The sequence below is a fragment of the Rhodnius prolixus genome, unplaced genomic scaffold (genome assembly GCF_049639745.1).
Source record: "Rhodnius prolixus isolate KJV_2025 unplaced genomic scaffold, Rpr scaffold_6, whole genome shotgun sequence".
In the NCBI taxonomy this organism is placed as follows: domain Eukaryota; kingdom Metazoa; phylum Arthropoda; class Insecta; order Hemiptera; family Reduviidae; genus Rhodnius; species Rhodnius prolixus.
In genome coordinates, this window is record NW_027411634.1 from 3,808,949 (window position 1) to 3,827,875 (window position 18,927).

Below are 18,927 nucleotides of genomic sequence, written 5' to 3' on the forward strand. Positions count from 1 at the left end.
CAGCTTTTCTTTTTTTCATTTTTCTGGAAAAATTTGTTCTGAGTTTGAAGAAAATTTTTGGAATTGGTTCCTTGAGGGATATAGTCTTGGGATCACACAGCTGTTTTCCTCCATTAATTACATTTAAAAAAAAATAAAAATAGAATAACAAATAGTTCGCTACTTTGACTACAGAGCGTGTAGTATTCAGATGGTGCTCTCCCTTTGTGGAGGACGATAGTGTCATGGTAACCAGGTAGGCGGTATCTGGAAGAGTTATGCTAGCTAGAGAATGAAGAGGCAAGTCCGTCCACGCTTCTTTAACATTCCTGTTACAGCCTCCGCTCTTTGAATCTAAAATTTCCGCTCCTTTCATGTGGTTTAATGTTCTCCTCCCTCCAGAATAGATGAGCATATATATCATCATCATCTCTCACCTGTGGCTAAAACCATCCTCAGGAGATAAACTTTAAGAAATACCTTCCTTTCTTTGCTCTCAATTCCCCTCTCCTTTTTTTTTTCTTGACCCAGATGATGAACATCTGGTAATAATCATTACCAAAAGTGCATCTAATTATGGGCGTGATGAACTCATTTATCTCACAGTTATTTAACATTTTATTAGAAATACAAAACTCTAGAGTGAATCCTAACATGACTTTCTCGTAGCACAATGCACGTGTTTATTTCCGCCAGATGAAAAAGTCCACTTCCGCAATTCTGGTTTCCTTCAGATTTGGCAGTTTCAGCTATTTTCTCAAATTTCTTTAATATTAAGTACAGTTAATGAGGCCACACCTCAAGTTTAAGTGTCAGATTAAAGTGAACTTAAGCCACACCACCCACCTAAAAAAAAAACTGTTTTTAACAAGATTTTTCCCTGGAAGTATACTTAAGTTTAAAGTCGTCAAAGCCGTGTATAACCTCTCATGCTGGACAATCTATAAGTAAAGTGGCAATTTCCCAAAATAAATATCAGCAAGCTTATTCTAAACATCAAAGTCCAAGATTTTCCAAATTTTCCGAGTAAAATGCACCACACAAAACTGGAATTGTGAAAGCGGAACATTATTTTGGACTCAAGGAAACTCAAAAACTGAAATTATTTGGGAAAAATTGAAAAAAAAAGATATAAAATCTCACTACTGAGAAAATACTTTAAAACTAACATCTGAGGTGATTGGCCTCTTATCAGAGCACTGCTGGCCTCTGGACAGTGTTCTCGCGTTCAATACAAGCACTGTTTATCACGGAACAGTGAAAGAAAGCGACGGAAAAAAAAAAATTCTGACTCTGCACTTCCGCACAATCAAACAAACATTTTCTCCTAAAGCCCTGACGAATTTAATTTCATTTTTTTGAAGAAAAAAAAATACATTTTCAAATAAAAGAAAGTAAATTTCAATACGCGCCAAATAATATTTCAGTCAAAAACTTTCCCGCCTAGCTGTTTTTAGTCAAGTCCGTTATCTACTGACTTCCGTCTTGGCAAACGATTAACTTGAAACTATCAGAGAAATGCTCTTAACTTTGATCTATACAAACACCTTACTAGTTCTATCAAGAACTGTGCTTGCTGACAGGGCTAATATATTCGCAAAGCATTCAGCAAGTATAGGAAGAACTGGTGATGACGTCAAGTGATGGCGAAATCTCTACACCAAACTGATTAGTCTGCCACTGATGGTGGATTAAATTCCGCAACCGGTTATGGATACAAGAAACATGCGTACTGTTTAGAATAAAATGATTCCATTTTATTTTTTATATTATTATATTTTTTTCAGGACATTCTAAGGATAGATAAAATGAATTTAGATTAATTTTTTATTAGTTGAAAACCTTGAGAATTATAATAAAAAGGAAGTCATACGAGTACTTTGCACCAGATTTTTTGGTTGTTGCTAACAAAAAGACAGTGACGTCATACATCTATTCCGGGTTAGTTTTAAAAGTCCGCTGGCATTTGCAAGAAAGCTGGTTGTTAGTCATCATCGCCGAGAATAGCATTCAAATACAAACATGGGTTACTGATGATCTATCTTCATAGTAGGTATGTGTGTGTTTGTATTTGTTTTATGATGCTGTTTTCCTTCATCTACTTATAGATGCTGCGATCTAGTTGGCTCGCGAATTTTTTAGATAGTTAAATTTTTTAAAAATAAGATGGCGCATATAAAAAAAAATAATAAAAATAAATGGTAATTCTTAGCTGAATGTAGGAAAAATAAAAAAAAAATCATCTTCATGAGTGGCGATGAAGCACGCGTGAATACGTGCTTCTTCTGACGTTTCCTCTTCCTCCACCACGTCATAACTTTCTGGGAAAAAATATAGTTTGCAGGCATAGATTGCGCATGCTTGATTTTGTTTCAGATTTACGTGACCAGGGTTTGGTATATAAAGAGCAGAAAAGCTAATAATTACACCATTATTATTTTTATTTAATTTTTGAATTCTGTTTAATTAAAGGATTAAAAAAAAAAAAATCAGCGAATAGTCTGTTGTACTATTTCAAAAATATAACAAATATGATGGGGAACACCCCCACACATTCATCTGTAATTCCTTAAGTTCTAACCCATAATATTATTTCAAACATAGAAATTTATACTAACATGTTTTTTATAAAGTAATCACCTATTATTTTCAGGCGGGGCTTAACGTCCCAACTACCAATTAGTAGGTGTCGTGGACGGGAGCGACTAGCAAACATAATTTACTATAAACAATTTTTTTTCTAACAAATAAAAAGTAGTCACATACGCGGGATCCGAACTGCCGATCTCTCACACACTAGTCCAAGCTCTTGACCACTAGACCAACACTCACCCCTACATGTTTTTAATCTCTTTGATATTATGAGTTCGTAGAACGCACGTTAATTTTAACTCTCTGGTCCTGTTTCAGAATTTCACCCATCATCAGATGGAATATTAATACTGGGTTATTCAGTCATCAAGTTCAGTATTATTTTTTTTTTCTGTGTGAATTTCTTAGAAATCACGTAGATTTCTTAAGCTTGGCATTCTTATTCGTGCGTATTACTGTAAGATTTATAACATTCTCTTAGGGAAATGAACGAGACGACAAGTTCGTTGGATGCCACAAAATTGCAATTTCACTGAAATAAAAGGGCTTAATCACCGGTTAATAACCCAAATTCCAAATCTGAAGTAAATCGATTGACCTGGAAGAGCTTTTTCGAAGTTAGAACACAATGCTTTAGTTATAACTTCGATAAGTTGTAGTTAGAGGAAGTAATGTGCGTGTTTACATCAGATTTACCTCCCCTCTCTACACATTCCCATCATCTGGTAAACGATGTTTTAACTAAATTGCTTGTTGGCCTACATTAACTTATTTCAAATCAAGTCAATTGATATAGCTCGCCGTCCTTTTAACTACATAGATTTATGGTTACAACAACAATAAAAATTTCTTTGTATGTGAATCGTTCAATTGAATTAATTGAATCGTTTGACCGCGGCTCTTCTCTAGTCGACGTCAGTTTTATTAATATTCAACTCAGTCTGTTTGTTTCGTCTTTACACTTCCTTGTAACATTCGACTGTTTGTTTTGGGTGTCAACTTCTTGAGGAAGTAGTAAAGATTATTTATTTTTATTTTTTGTAGTAATATTTTGTTACTTGTAGTAAAACAGAAAGGAAATCTGTTTAAATATAACTGTTAATTTAATTTTAATTCGTAACCGGAAGCGCTGTATTTTGTGCATATTATTGTTTAAATTATTTTTTTTGTTTTTCGAAAGAATTACAAAGTGGAACTATTCAATTACGCAGTTAAGGCAACACTATTTGTAGTTTAGCAACAATTAGTGTTTTATATTATAGCCCGTGGAAAATTACTGCAGGACAGATACTACTGCATTAATACTGGTATTAGCAACATTTGACTAATTGCAACATGAATTTATAACATCTCCCCTCTCCTTTTATGAACAACTTCCGTTTTCCTTTAATGATGAACAATGTAAAATGATTTCCATTCTATGGCGCGAAGTTAAAATTTTCCAGCACTTTTATTTTCTACCAATATTATAAACCTTAGGGTTTTATTGGATAGTGCCGTTTCGGAATAGGCGCGTCTATTGAGATGTAAATTGTCAAACATCAAATTCTAATTGTCTGCGATTTTAAAATTTAAATTCGTACCAATAAGCTATTTGACTTCAAAAAAATTTAGTCGAAAACTATAACAAAAATATATGTCGTTGATTAAATGGCACGCCAATAAAGAGCAATAATTTCGTTGACATAAAAAGCGGCATAAAATAATGTATAAGAATGTATAAAAATCAGCTGGACATCAAAGGAAAGTATAACCTCCCTATAACCTCTCTCTATTCTGAAGGCTTTTTGGTTCTCAACAAATGCCGCCAAGTCATTTTGTGTGGACCAAATAGTGGCCAAATTGCGTTTCAACAAACCACAAAAACAATCAATTCAGTAAAATTGTACTTACTTCAGGTTAGTTGATTTTTCCTTGAACCATAGAATTTTGGTTTCACCTACTATTTAATCGAATAAAACTATTTGGTCATTCGATAGTTTTATATTGATTTTTTTTAATCGAACTAATTTAGCGCAAAAAAAAAAAACAAGATTTAAGCAAGTTTAAAAAGGCCAAAATTTGATGGAACCCCCTGTATTCGTGATAAAATCTCAACAAACTGGCAAGAAAAAAGAAGTTCAGTAAGTGGTACTTCCGCTTTGATCGATTTTGACCTAAACTAAATATAGTCGCGATCTCTGGTAAGCACCTAAACACGCAATTTATATAATTAGAATTCTTTACTGCCATCTTTCGATTTTTAATGTACTTTGAGTACTCACAGACAAACTTTTTTAAAAAACCATTTTTATTTCGTATTTTTCTTTTATAAAAAATGGCATTTCTCAGAGAAAATTTCAAAACCTAACATAATATTTCCTGTTTACACGAGTTAAGAGAGGAAAACTAAAATCTACATTTAAATAAAATAGAAAACTGTGCCATATTCTAGGAAAGGAACCTAAGTTGTCTCTAGTATGTGCATGAAAATAGGACATTATTTGTAATGTTGCCAAGTTGTGCATGTATAGTAGAGTAAGAGAGAATATTCTACACTATGTTGGTGGTCGTAGATGTAAACCCGCGACTTACATACGTACGCTACAACTGCAATGTATATAAATAAATGAATGTAACGTTTTTCTAGTGAAATAAACAAGTACTATCTCTCTCGTGTACATTATTCATATGTATTCCTACATAAAAGACTTGGTATTTGCTGCAGCACTACATTCATTGGTTATGGCCATTGTCCTAGATCGTTGAACGAATATTTCATTGAATTATCATGTTTTTCTTTATTTTTGCTACCATTTATGGGATGCAGTTTCAGTGTTTGATGGGCTTCCCATCATATAATCTTCAAGCCTCTACGTATCATTGATTGCTTGAAACCGCTGTAGTTTAGGATCGTTTATGCTGTACAAGAAACATGCATTTACTGAAATAACATTGCTACTAGTTCCTCTTAGACAAACAGCTGTGCGACAGTGCTACTGCCACAGATCCTCTGCTCAGAATCTAAGAGTGTCAGCTATGAATCATATGGCTAGCATATTGAGGGGTCATATGCTGGTAAAGCTGCATAAATACAGAGTAAAAGCACTAGATTCTACCATCCATCTACTAGTAATTATCTAGGAATGAACCTACTGCAAATGATGTTGTACAATATTTTATTGAAACTAGGAATTATTAAAAAAAAAAAATAGTTTGAGACTTCTTCAATACTGATCTACACATTACAGTGAAAATGGGAAAAGAAACTGAAAACTCATAGCTCCCACCCAAGAATTCCATTAAAATCCCAATATCCTTTGGGAAAACTTCTGGAAACTACAAAAATTCAAATGGAACCCCCATTTTATGCTCCCTGTTTCTGGCAAAAGAGTTGCAGGAAACTCAAAAAAAAAAAAGTTGTACTTCCGGTGGACTGGCTTTGTTGCAACCTTGAAATTTTAATTCAATATTTCATACTCAAGAAGGAAAAAAAAGTGCTAGGGGAATCTTGCAATTTACTGAAACGGAACTAAGTATAGTGCTTAAATGAAGTATCCACGAAAAAAATATTTGAACTTTAAGTTGCAGAGATGCAGTTAGTACGAAATAAGAACTTTAAAGAAACGAAAAAACTCGATGCTGTAAAGTAAAAGTTACAGTTTGGCTATTGATGGCTTCTAAATTAAATATCAAATTTAAACTCGCTGAAATTTTTTTGGTTTTTGAGTAAGTTTGGGGATTAGACTGACAGAAAGGCCAGACCAATTTGTTGAAAGCACTTAAACGTGTGTGGTCTTCAAAAATGTGAATTTCCCAAAATACTCTGACTGGGAAATCCGCTTAAACGTAATAATTTTCCTTAAAAAAAGAAAAAAAAGAAGGAAACACTAAATAAACTTCATTTCCGGTGGAAATTCCACTTGCTACGATACATTCACAATATTTATTCACTTAAGGAAGGAAGTAAGCCAAACGTAGGCACTCGGAAGAAAACAATAACCAATAAATCATAGCTGGGGCCAATAATTTGATGTACTCTGTGGTTATCCAATCAGGAAATACTCTCGTCTGTTCAAATAGAGTGATGTGCAATCTGATTGGTTGATTGATTGTTCCAATCATCTGATTACATTTGGTAGCTTGGTTGATTGATGATAGGAGTAATAGTTTTAAGCAACCATTTGTCATATTTTAGAGTCTTCTCAGATTTTATGTCCCTTTTATATGTTGATTAGTTCTCTTTAATCGTGAAATTCCCCTATATTGGTCCCGGATCTTGCTGATGGTGTCTCGGAACACGTGACTGCCTGACTTCCAGGAATAGATGGATGACTTCTCAGAAACCATGGGATGACGGTAGTCTAAATTGTCCATACAGGGACTGGTAGTTAAAAACATTTTCTGTTTTTCAGCAGCATCTTTCAGATCTATCTAAAAGCAATCGCGTACACATTATTTAGTCTAGCAATGGCGTTCTTAGACGAAACTTCAAGCCGAAGAGATGACCTTCCCCATTCGTAGCCCCCTTGTGATCATAAAGTTACCAAAGTCCAATGGAGACTAAATCCGGACTGGACTTTAAGCCTCTAAGTTGCTCAGCAACTTAGATTAGTTGTGGTTTAAGCAGCCTCCTTAGATCAGATCTATTTTGTAGTATTTGTGGTTAAAAAAAAAAAAAAGGAATGAAAACTTGTATTCATCTCATCTCGGCTTGTGCAGACTGTGAGGAGATCAGTATCTCTGGTAGTGGCAAGAGGCTGAAGATGGAAGATGACCCTTTGAGTCTGTTTTCACTTCAAAACTTATTTTCCGATTTGTTCAAACCTTAGATGACTTAAAGCCCGGTCTGGATTTAGTCTCTGATTTGGACTTTGGTGGAGAACTTTATGATCACAGAGGTACTATGATTGAGGATAGAGGGTCATTCACCTAAAAACGCTTCTTCACCAAAAACAAAATCGCCCTAACATTGCTAGATTAGTAAATAATATGTGGGCAATTGCTTAGAAAGATCTGGATGATATCATCAACCTCATTCTGTAGTTTATAACTATCATTATAACATTTTATCCTCTGCATAATATGCTCAAATAAGCACAATAAAGTGAGAATAATAAACCGCTTGTGGAGCATAAAACAAAATAATTAACCGCTAGTAACTTTCAATTGAACTACGTCTAAGCGTATTATTTATAGATAAACGTCATCTCTTCAACTTCAAAGTTCATTGCTATGAAGAGAATAAATTTTAATTAAGTAATAAAAATAATAAATTAATATTTTTGATGGCATTAGCTTTAATAACTTTTCTTGGATCTTTTTTATTACATCATCAATATTTATGACATATTCTTTAAAAATGTTAAGTTTCATATTTCCACAAATGCTGTGCTGGTATTACTGAATGATAAATAGAAAATATATAAAGATAAATATCTCTGATTTCATTATTATTACACCAGAATCATACATCATTTCCTGAAAACTCTAGATCAATATGTACAATCTTTTGTTGGCATATTCAACATCCTGTGGAATCATAATGAAGGAAAAAATCGGCAACATTTTCTACTAAAACAAAATTATTGTTTTTGGCGTTAAAATCTCATACGGATTTAATTAATAATTAATTGCACTTGTGAGTTTTTTTTTGCTCCCATTAATTCGTCTTAAATCACATTAGTAATTTACTTCCTGCTGGAAAACAAAAAATAATGTGTCATCATTATATGTGAAATTGTCCTGAGGTACTGGTAAGCTTGCTTCAAAAATGGTGGAGTCTTATTAGTATAATATTTTAGGGACAGTTCCCTAAAATAATCAACTTCAAAAACCTCTTAAGTCATGGGTTTTTGTACAGCCTGTGTTACAGTACTTTATTTGGGAAAGGAAAAATAAATAATAGTAATATATTTAAGAACTATTAAATGTATAATAGAGTGCTTGGACAGTTCGAAGAATAACCTTTTGCAAATAGCACTACAGCGTTTAACCTACTAGCAGCGTTACTTAAATTTGATCTCTATCCTAACAGCAAAGGCTTTCCCCAACATCATAGCCTCTCTAGCCTTAGAAAAAGGCTAGCCCTCCTTAAATTCCTTAGGGAATTTTTGCAGCTATTTTTTTTTTTTTTTTTTTTTTTTTGCGCATCAACAGTTGAGGTCATTAGCGCCCGGAGCTTTTTCCAGTGCACTGCCGGCCTCCGGACAGTGTTCTCTCGTTACAGACAACACTGTCCATCACCGGACAGTGAGCTGTAAGAAGCTCCTAGGAAGAGAAAATCTAAGGGTCAGCTGCTGGATTCGAACCCGGGACCTCCGCGTGGGAGTCCAGTATGCTAACCTCATAGCTAATCCCTTCCCTTTTGCAGCTATTGTTTTTGGTATAATGGGAGTTCAGTGGATTGTGACGCAACACTTAACTGTTCTAAGTAAAGTAATTGCCTATTTATTTCAGGCGAGCTTTACGTCCAACTACCACATATTAGGTGTCTTGAACGGAGACGACTAGCCAACTTGCTTTACCCTCAGTTTCTCATATTACCCATTACATAATATATCCAAGACCCTAGATTCAGAAATCAAACCCAATGCCACAATACTCCAGCTTTGTTTTGGACCTTACTGGTTCATTAGTATTTTCTCCTAATCTTAATGCCGAACATGAAATTAAAATTCACAATTTTTTTTGGCGTTTAATCAACCCTTATACTTAACTTTTAAAACTGTAAGTTTTTGTTAAGAAGATTATATAATGTTACGTTTAAATACGTTACATGTTTGACTTTAAAGTCCACGAGCCCAAATACATCCTTAGCCTTGAAAGGAATTCAAGCAGAGTTTTTATTTTTTTATTCATCATGGTTCTTTTTACACTATAGTTCCTTTCACCTGGGAATAATATTGAAAGCACATGAAAAACAAGTAAAAATTACAAGTCTGAAGAAAATTTGTCATAAAGGAATATTTTGGTATAACAATAATTCTGCCATTTATTCATTTATAATAATAAGATAACTGGAATGTTGGACGGCTCCAGTCGGTTATAAATTATTAAATATTTTTTTTACATCAAGCTATATTACAGTTACTGTAGTTACTTTGATAAAGTAATGTACTTTAGATAACAAAGTTGTCAAAGGGTAAACATTAATTTAAGCGATAAAGTTTAGGTCACACACCTAAATATTAAAATGTTCAAAACCTAACACCTATGAAGATAAAAGCTTTAATAGTAATTCTAATTTTTTTCATTTTTTTTTTTGTTACAGTACATGTTTCTGCTGTTGTTAATATTTCTGGTTGAACTGATGATCGGCATTTTAGCCTACGTTTATAGAAATCAACTTGAAGTTGATTTAAAATACAATTTAGATAATACATTTATACAGAAGTATGGGATTTCACTCAGTGAAACGTTATCCATAGATAAAATGCAACAAGAGGTATAAGAATTTTATTCATTATTTATTGAGGTATATTTAATCACAATTAATATTTGAAATGTATTTTAAAAAATTAGTTCATATGAGAGATTATAGTCGAAAAGGGATTACCCGCACACTCTAGCGGCAATACTAGTAAACAAATTCGAGCTGATTATAGTCGAAAAGTGAATGCCCGCACACTCTAGCGGCAATATTAGTAATCATTTTAGGGTAGGTTATACAAAGTGGTAAATGTGTGTTATTTTGAATGTGTTTGCGTTATTGTGAGAGTAATTTTATTATACAATGTGATTCATTCATGTAATAAATTTGATATACTTATAGTTTTTTTTTGTCAGTTTGGGCTCCAATTCGGAATGGGTGCTTAAGTAGTGAAAAAAAAAAACCTATTAAGTTTTTGCTTACGTTAGTGTAAACTCAATTCATATTGAAAATACAGGGATTTGTTCGCCATAATACAGTTGTTTTTCATTTATAATCAAAATGTAATACAGATTTTAAGCTTTTATGTGTTTGTATATTATTTGTTGTGTACTTTATAACAGCCCATTTTCTTAAAAATCTTCCTGAACATGTCTAGGAAAATATTCACATAAACAATTTGCGATTTACTTAATGTTAATTAAAATAACTTATTTCTTCTTTAAACTAATTTTTGTTTCAGTACAAATGTTGCGGTGCAACTAGTTTTGAAAATTGGGACAAAAGTCGTTGGAGAAAAGAGAGTAATACAACAAATTTAGTCCCAGATTCTTGTTGTAAAACTATAGACTTTGGTTGTGGCCAAAGGAATCATCCGAGTAATATCTCTTATACGGTGAGTAACTAGATAAAGACTTTTATCTGACTTAGTTTCTTGGTTTATCTTACTAGAAGTGAAATTTATAATTCTCTACCTAAATCTAAAGTGATCAAGTCACTGAAAATGGATGAACTTATGTTATTGTTTAACAACAAGCATGCTATGTTGGATTATTCATTTTCAAGATTAGGTTTACTGTTTAATGTTACAACGTTTCGGGCTAATTGCGTCCATCTTCAATTTAGTAACAAGAGGAATATTAGGCGAAATTTGTGGCTTACTCAACCATTACATCATTCTTAGTGTTTTTATTATCCATCCTGTGCATTTAATTGAACATTTACAAGTGTTTCAAGCTAAGTATAAGTAGCATGTACACGAGCTATATAATTTAGATAAGTGAGTGAAGTCGAAATCTCTACACCAAACTGATTTATCTATCTTAGATAAAGTTTGAAAGCCCGAACCGGTCAGCAGTACAGTAAACCTAACCACATTTACATCTAGAGATGGTCTATTATTGTTGTGATTATAATTATTACTATGTAAGTAATGTGCAATCAGTGTAATCCCTGAACATGGCCTAGTCCCTCGGTCGTCGAAAGCAGGGTAAAGTTAAATAAGAAGTTGAAATTGGCAATAATTTCTCCTCCATTATAAGATAAATCAGACATCAAAATAAAGATGAATAGTTCTCCGCAATGTAGGTTCTTTTTTTGAATCTGGTCCTTTTTTGTTGTCAATTTTTTCTTCTGTAAATTATTTTAACATTTTATTATTGTAAATCAAGTCTGTGGCTATCTGCCTTAGTACAGAAGGCCACAAAAAAATAAAATAAAATAAAAATCAAGTCTGTGAAGTTATTTCCTTATTTTCATCTTCAAACGAATAGCTTTGAGTTTTTCAAACAAATTGCTTTTAGAGAAGAGAGGTTGCATTTAGCTATTATCTTACCAAATTTTTATTATTTGCTCAAATTATTTGTGTATTAAGTTTAAAAAAATAAGTATTTAATATTGTCTTATCAATCACAGGAGTTGATTGTACAGTAATAGTGGTAAGGTAAATAAGTTGTAAAAATATATGCTTATATATTTTTTATTTATTTATTTACAGGGCTGTGTACATAAATTTACTGAAGAACTAAAACAACAATTGGTTATCATTTTCGCCGTTGGACTTGGATTCAGTGTAATACAGATATTTGGCATGGTACTATCCTGTTTCTTGTATTTTAAATTGAAAGGAGATGATGAGTGAGCAGATAATGTAAGTACTAAGCATCGCTGAGCCGAGATTTTCGCATTACCTGGAATATATGTTGAAAATGTCAAACCAAATCGTCAAATAACAAAAACTGGGCTCACCATTACCAAGATCGATTAAATATTATTATTTTGGTGCTCAAACATGCAAAATGTATTTATGAATTAGAGCTCCGTCCAACTATTTTGTAGCAAAACTTTCATGTGATGGGCTATTGGGCACTTCATTGATGCTTGTAAGACATCTCACTTCTACTGGTTCTCAATGAGTCATTAATCCAGCAGTCTATCTGTGAGAAGACTGTTGCAGGAACATGATTTGTGATTCTTCTAAAAATTGTTTATATGTATCTTTTCACCAAGAATTCCTCTGTCGCACTTTTTGGCCAAACCCTCGAATTTGATCGGTGGACGATAGGATTTTAGGTAAAACTTGGTACGAGGTATTTTGCTCTTTGGATCTTATTTCTCCCAGACATGAAATTTTCTTCGGAGATCCTCGATCATAGTGTTTTAAGTGATATTGCTTTGTGCGCCTGTTGGTACTTTGTAGTTCATCCTTTTGTGGCATCCAGGTTACCCGGAGGAATAGTTTATCAATCTTGTATGAGAACTGATGATGGCAGGGACAGGTAAGTGTTTAGTAACGAGCAAGATTTCGCTCAGTTACTGCGTTATACCAAAATAGTGCACTCCTTTTTATCTCCTAGATAGATAGGAAGAGATTATGGGTGAGAGAATAGAAAGAAAACTATGCAAATTGAGGAGTAAAGAGGAATTTTTCAATAAAGTGACCTTAACGGGTCAACTTTCGAATTGGAGCCTTGATAGAGGAAGCAAATGAAAAACCAAACTATTTGTTACTCTCATTATTTCCTGGTCTGTGTGATGTCACTAAAAAGGTATCAGGAACGGGGTTGGCCATTGGCCGTTGGATGGGTATCAAGTCCTGTGCGATTCCATCACTTGAATCTATTGTCGAATACCTGGCGGCAATTCTAAGGCTCTTAGAGGATTAGGGCTAGAATAGTCGTATGTAGCAAAAAAGTCCCATCATCTCCCTTTACCCTTTGTTGGTAAAAGTAAGTGAAACATCTCCTAGCCATTTATGGCCTTGCTAGATTAGCTCTTTCTACAGGATGCTAGAGAGGGTGCTGCCTGTGTATACTGTGATAAGAAGTGAAAAAATTAATTGCGTTTCAATCTTTAGTTTGCAACATTAGATTCCTGACACTGGGATAATAGGCAAAAATTTTGGATTTGCATAATGGGAAGATTACAACTCTGCTTTTTTAGGAATCAACACATTGCGCAACAGTTGTCAGCGGTGGCGTTTGGTAACAGAAGCCGCCTCTACTACAGGGTACTGTTTAGGCTAGTTTTCCGAACTTTTATTTTGAACAGAACTAATACTGGTTTCTTCTCCAGACTGATCACATGCTTGTCCTTCCTCAGTAAATATGGTAACAGATACAGTTTAGAATCCCTTTTTGAACAAAATAATAATGACATATTTTTAAATTTATTTGTCGTATCTTAATCCCCAGTTATTGATGTAGCAACAATGAGCTTCTATATTCTTTCCAACTTTGCTTGCCTTCACCTTGGTAGAAAGTTTCTGTTCGGTTTCTGTAACTCAACCAACCCGCATAGCCACGCCCTGAAGAGGACAATATATTTGTCGAAATGTTGGCCAAAAATACGAGTTTGTTTTTTATTTGATCGATTCCTCGCCAATCTTGAACCCTAAGTTTAACAATTTACGGTCACGAAACCTATATATTCTTATTCTTGTTAGAAAGCTTAGATAGTTGTCTATTTCAACAAGGTCTAAAAAGAATGGCCGAGAGATGTACATCGCCCATCCAGAAAGTCTCTAGTTTGTCCTAGGAAGGCCAAGAAAATATTGATGAAATTGTTTTGATGTTTGGCGATGTTAACTAAAGAGGTGATGCGATAATTTTGGTATACCTTTAGTAGTAACACATTGATTTTGGTTGAAGGCAGTTTAAAAAAATTAATTTTTTTTAATTAATGTTAAAAATTTTTAAAAAATAATAAATAAATCACTGTCCATGTTTTTCTTACTTGTTTTTATTATAAGCGTTGACAATAAAGTACAATTATTGTAAATAAATCAACACATTATATATTTATATTTTTATTATACATGAATTTGTAAATATTGTAGAAGAATAAAGAATCAGATTTATAACTACCTTTTTAAGTTCTTTCCAAACCTCTTTATTAATCGAAAATCCAGATCCATACCTGAGTGTTCTCAGCAGCCCGAACATGTAAGACAATATTCTTAAGGAGAAATAGTGAAAAATTTTCACCTGTCTGTTCCGATCCAAAGCTTCACAACCAATAAAAAAATCCCTCTTGAGGTGAATAGGTGTTTCATCTAACTCTTCTTAATAGCAACTCTATTCGGACACTTTGCCTGAGTATGAATGCTGTGAAGTCTTTCGATTTCTGGAAACTAAGCAGACATTATGTACTTCCTTATTTTACTAAAAAAAAGTGACCCAGCGCCTAGAGTTGCACGAAGAACACCTAATTTGATCTGGAAAATTATAGCACTATCTTCAAGGAAAGATCTAAATCTTACCATTTATTGTAAGTCGTAAGCTTTGGATAGGTATTAATTGGATTTCTGATCCTGATCTAAGACTGAGAAGAGCTGGTCGCAGTCCCTCTTATTAGTATGCATGATTTACAGCTAATATCTGAATCTGAAAGAATTTAAAGTTTAAAGATGATCATTTAAATTAAAAACTGATCATTGTGTAATGAAAACGTAAAAAAAAGTACGACTAATTTCACTCGTATTTAGCGCCTTTTTCAGCTCTCAAGTTTTTTTGATAAAATCCTTGCCAGGCTTATTTTTCAAGTATATTTATTGGTACTTCTCATTCTCGGAGGATTACCTCCAAAAGAATAAAAATTATCACGTCTACATTGGCGTATCGTACCCATATGGGCAAGAAGGTAATTTAAGGGTTATAACCTCATTAGTTATCAATTGCAGATTGCAGACCTCAAGAGTAAATTTAGTTTTCTGTTTCATTAATTGTTCGAAGTGAAGGCACAGCGTGGGTATTAGTGACTGTTTTATCGTATAGTCCAGGCAAGATGGAATAGCATTTTTTTCAATTATCTAATCGGACTAGTGTTTTATTACTTAAGTACTTTTTCATAGTTAGTCTTACAAAAACTGCTTTCAACTCTTGGTAAATCCTGAACTATAAATTGAATACTTCTTATACGATTAACTGAAAAGAGGAATTACTGCGAATTTATTTAATTTATGGTAAACTTATTTGCCCAGACCGTCCTCTTTGGGCGAGTAATTTGGACTCAGTTTATTCTTATCCATGGTTTTCTTTTATGGAATAATCATTTTACTCTGGAAGTAGAGGTAAAAGCATGTAAGTAGTGAATGTTTTGTATCCTAAGGCATTAGTGCTTTTGAAGAGGAATTATATTACTTGCCCAAAGTTAATTTTCTGTGATTAATAACAGTAAATAATACTTAGAACTCAAAAACGTTTGTCATTACCAAGCTCTTTGCTATGTTCCATCAATTGATCTTCCTTCTGTAATTTAATAATTTCCCAATTTATTTCTATTTCATTAATTTCTAAAAAAAAATGAGCATTTGTTTTGTAATTTTGTAATTTAAAAATGCACGAAGTTGGCAGACGAAAAGACACAATCTGACTAGAAATAACCATATCGCACTGTTAGTACGTGATTTTGATTATCGCTGGTCTTGCTAAATTTGAAATCAAGTCGTAGATGAAAAAGAAAGTTCTTTCAAAGACTGAGTTGGGCGTAATTTAGTTAAGTGTTAGCATGATCTTTGGTGCGTTTTATTCCACGCATCCGATGTTATTGTTTTGGCTGAAATGCGAATTTACTGTTGCGATTTTATATTTTTTTATGAGATTTTGTTTCCAAACATAGCTCCATCATGTTTTTCTTTAAACTTTCCTTAATATTCTTACACTGATTTGAAGATTTTTTCCAAAAAAGTTAATTTTTGGGTGGGAGATTCTTAAGGAATGGCATCCTCACTGTATAGACATGCCCTATACAATCAGGACAAAAGTTATTCCTACCTTTAATGCCAACTAAGTAAAACAAATCGTAATTGTTAATAAGTGTAATCCCTGAAGATAATCTAGTCCGTTCAATATGTAAGTTAGCCAGCTACCACCTAAAAAAAAAGTGAGTTTAAATTTGTTATCAAAACCAATATGCCTACCCTGAAGGTACATAGCTTAATCCGTAGATGGAAAGCGTGTCAAAAAAAGCTCAAAATTAGTAAAATAATTCCTCTTCTCTTGATTATGTTATTACAATTAATTCACAATCAGTTTTAAAAAATTACCGATACTTAAATATTTGGTATACTATAAAATTAACTCACAACTGCTTTAAAGTACATCATATATTTTTAATGACGACCTTAAAGCTCCACTACACTACTTTTGAACACAGAACTATCACTTTCAGTTCACGCTGAATTACTTTTCCAATCTCATACACTTTTATCAATGCGTTTGGCACGACCCACTCATCTTTAATAAAAGATCTTCACCTTTTTTTCTCTTCCATTAGTGTCTTTCAATCGCCGCTATTTCTTAAAATATCTTCTTGCCAATATATTCTTCACAAATTCACATCACATAACATTGTAGGCAAACCTTTGGATTAATTAAAATGATTTAAACTTTCATATCAATGCTTTACTTTTATTGAAATCACATTTATTTAATTTTTATGAATACATAATAAATTATTATAATTTTTTTTTTCTAGGTTCTTAATTTAAGCTTAACTAATTATTTTTAGTACATAAATATAGTTGATTGTACATGACGTTGATTTTCAGATTAAATACCTCTGATCTTGGAGTACTGCCTGCAAAACTGTTCATCAATAGAAGCCCAACTGAAATAGACGTAAATCATCTATCCTAGAAGATTTTTGTGAAGAGTCAATTAATAAAACAAGTATTATGTAGTTACTATATGTAATATGCACGTTAATTTCACAATGTAATGCTAGAATTTTTACTTCAAATTACATGTTCTTTGTTTTAATAAAATGTTTAATTTGTATAAAAAAAATATATAAATTTAAAAAAAGAATCTTATTCTCCTTTTCATCTCCAGTAAAAAGGAAAAAGATCAAAAAACTTCGATAGGAGCAGACAACAGGATGGAAGAAATAATTTCCAAAAATAAAAATAAACTGTTAAAGATATTTTATTAACATGTTTGTACAGATTTATTGTTAAAAAGCATTTATTAAAAAAAAAGAATATTAAGAAAAGAGATTAGAAATAGCTGCGACAATGGAAGGAATAAAAAAGAAACCCTTTAAAAAAAAGCTCGAGCTACATAATAATGAATAAAAACCACGGAGTTAATAACGAATGAACTGCAGTTCTAACAGTCACTCCTAGCTAACAGAAAAATCACTATTTTAACGATTAGATTTCTCTTTCTGGACATTTGAGACCTTTTTTAACTGTTTTCTTTTTATGTATTTTTTTCATTATATTTAATTTCTTATTATTTAATAGTTTAAAAGGAAAAATAAATACAATATTATTAATTAACTACTTTTTTTATTATTTAAAAATAATTTATAAAAAAATTTTACAATAAGTTTAATTTTTACAATAAGAGTTTGGGAAAACTTCAATCGACTGGTGACTCTCAAGACTTATACAGGACCTTCTTAAACACACATTTAACCAATGAAAGGAGTCGTCAATATGATTTAATGTGAGTGAAAGGAAGTCTTATATAATAAACCAATGCAAGATTGTAAGTGTGAGGTCTATCATTTTTAAAAACAGAAACTAAAAAGCAAATTGAACTTTTATCACCGCTTCACTGAGATGCAGTGGTTTCTGTATAAATTAGTTAATAATCAGCCTATTCTAGTTTATACAGCAAGGGAAGATCTGTTGTGAAAAACAAGAATCAAATACTATTGGAATGTGTAGAAATCGTCCTCTAATTTCACTCGAACACTCCTGTTTTGTGGTTAATAGTTAATATTAAGGCCGATGTAAGAATGTAGATGTAGGTACATTTAAGTAGGAAGAAATAACCATTGGAAAAAGTGGAAATTTTCTCCTAATTTCACAGGAATGCTGATGTTTCTGCATTTTATAGTTAATAATAAATGCTAAATTACAAATGAAGGGTCGATTGAAAATTATAAAGTATAATCCATTAGAAAAAGTTTAATTTATTTCTTAATTTCACAAGAATATAGCTGTTTCCGTGTTTGAAAAGCCATTCCAAGATTGTGCAAATTAGCTTTAAGAATTATAAAGTAGTGTGGCCCGGGGAGAACAGTGAAGTTGAAATCTTGTTATTCTTCCTCTGAAATTTAATAAAAAGGAACCTTATTTAATGATATTAAGTAACCTATGTACGTATTACACACAGTTGTTTATGAATTTTGGGAGAATCGTTTCAAGTTTTTGTTATAGTTATACTTCGTAGAATATAGCCAGTGTAAGAAAAAATAACAAGATAACAATGTTAGGGCTTGAGAAAAGTGTGAAATATATCGAAACTTTGGTATTTGTACATGATGGTGATTTCGGCAATTCAGATGAAAACTTAAATGGCTTCATAGATAGGACTGATAAGAACTTGCTAGCTCAGTGTTTCGCTGGTAATGGTTTTTGACTACTTCCTAACAAGAATGAAGAGGGTAGTAGTGCCTACAAGCAGGAGTAGAATGAGAAGTACTTGCTGGAGCAACTGTGTGAACAAAACCTTTCCTTTTGTATCCTCTTCATAAGGTATTTTGCTTATTTATGT

General features: G+C 32.6%; 1 protein-coding gene and 1 long non-coding RNA gene across 14 annotated transcripts in view; one reads left to right on the forward strand and one right to left on the reverse strand.

The window, feature by feature from the left end:
* Positions 1 to 14,285, forward strand: part of LOC141461352 (CD151 antigen-like) — a 106,548-nt gene extending 92,263 nt beyond the window's left edge. For all 13 annotated transcript variants that reach the window (XM_074142339.1, XM_074142347.1, XM_074142342.1 and 10 more), the window contains 3 exons: positions 9,824 to 9,997; positions 10,665 to 10,817; positions 11,919 to 14,285. In XM_074142339.1, coding sequence (XP_073998440.1) covers positions 9,824 to 9,997; positions 10,665 to 10,817; positions 11,919 to 12,062 — 471 coding nt within the window. In that variant the 3' untranslated portion in view covers positions 12,063 to 14,285. The remainder of the gene's footprint in view (positions 1 to 9,823; positions 9,998 to 10,664; positions 10,818 to 11,918) is intronic.
* Positions 12,461 to 15,183, reverse strand: LOC141461361 (uncharacterized). The gene is made up of 2 exons (XR_012462805.1): positions 14,682 to 15,183; positions 12,461 to 14,552 (listed from the first exon to the last, which is right to left on the reverse strand). It is a non-coding gene; the product is annotated as an uncharacterized lncRNA (long non-coding RNA).
* Between the last annotated feature and the right edge of the window lie 3,744 nt (positions 15,184 to 18,927).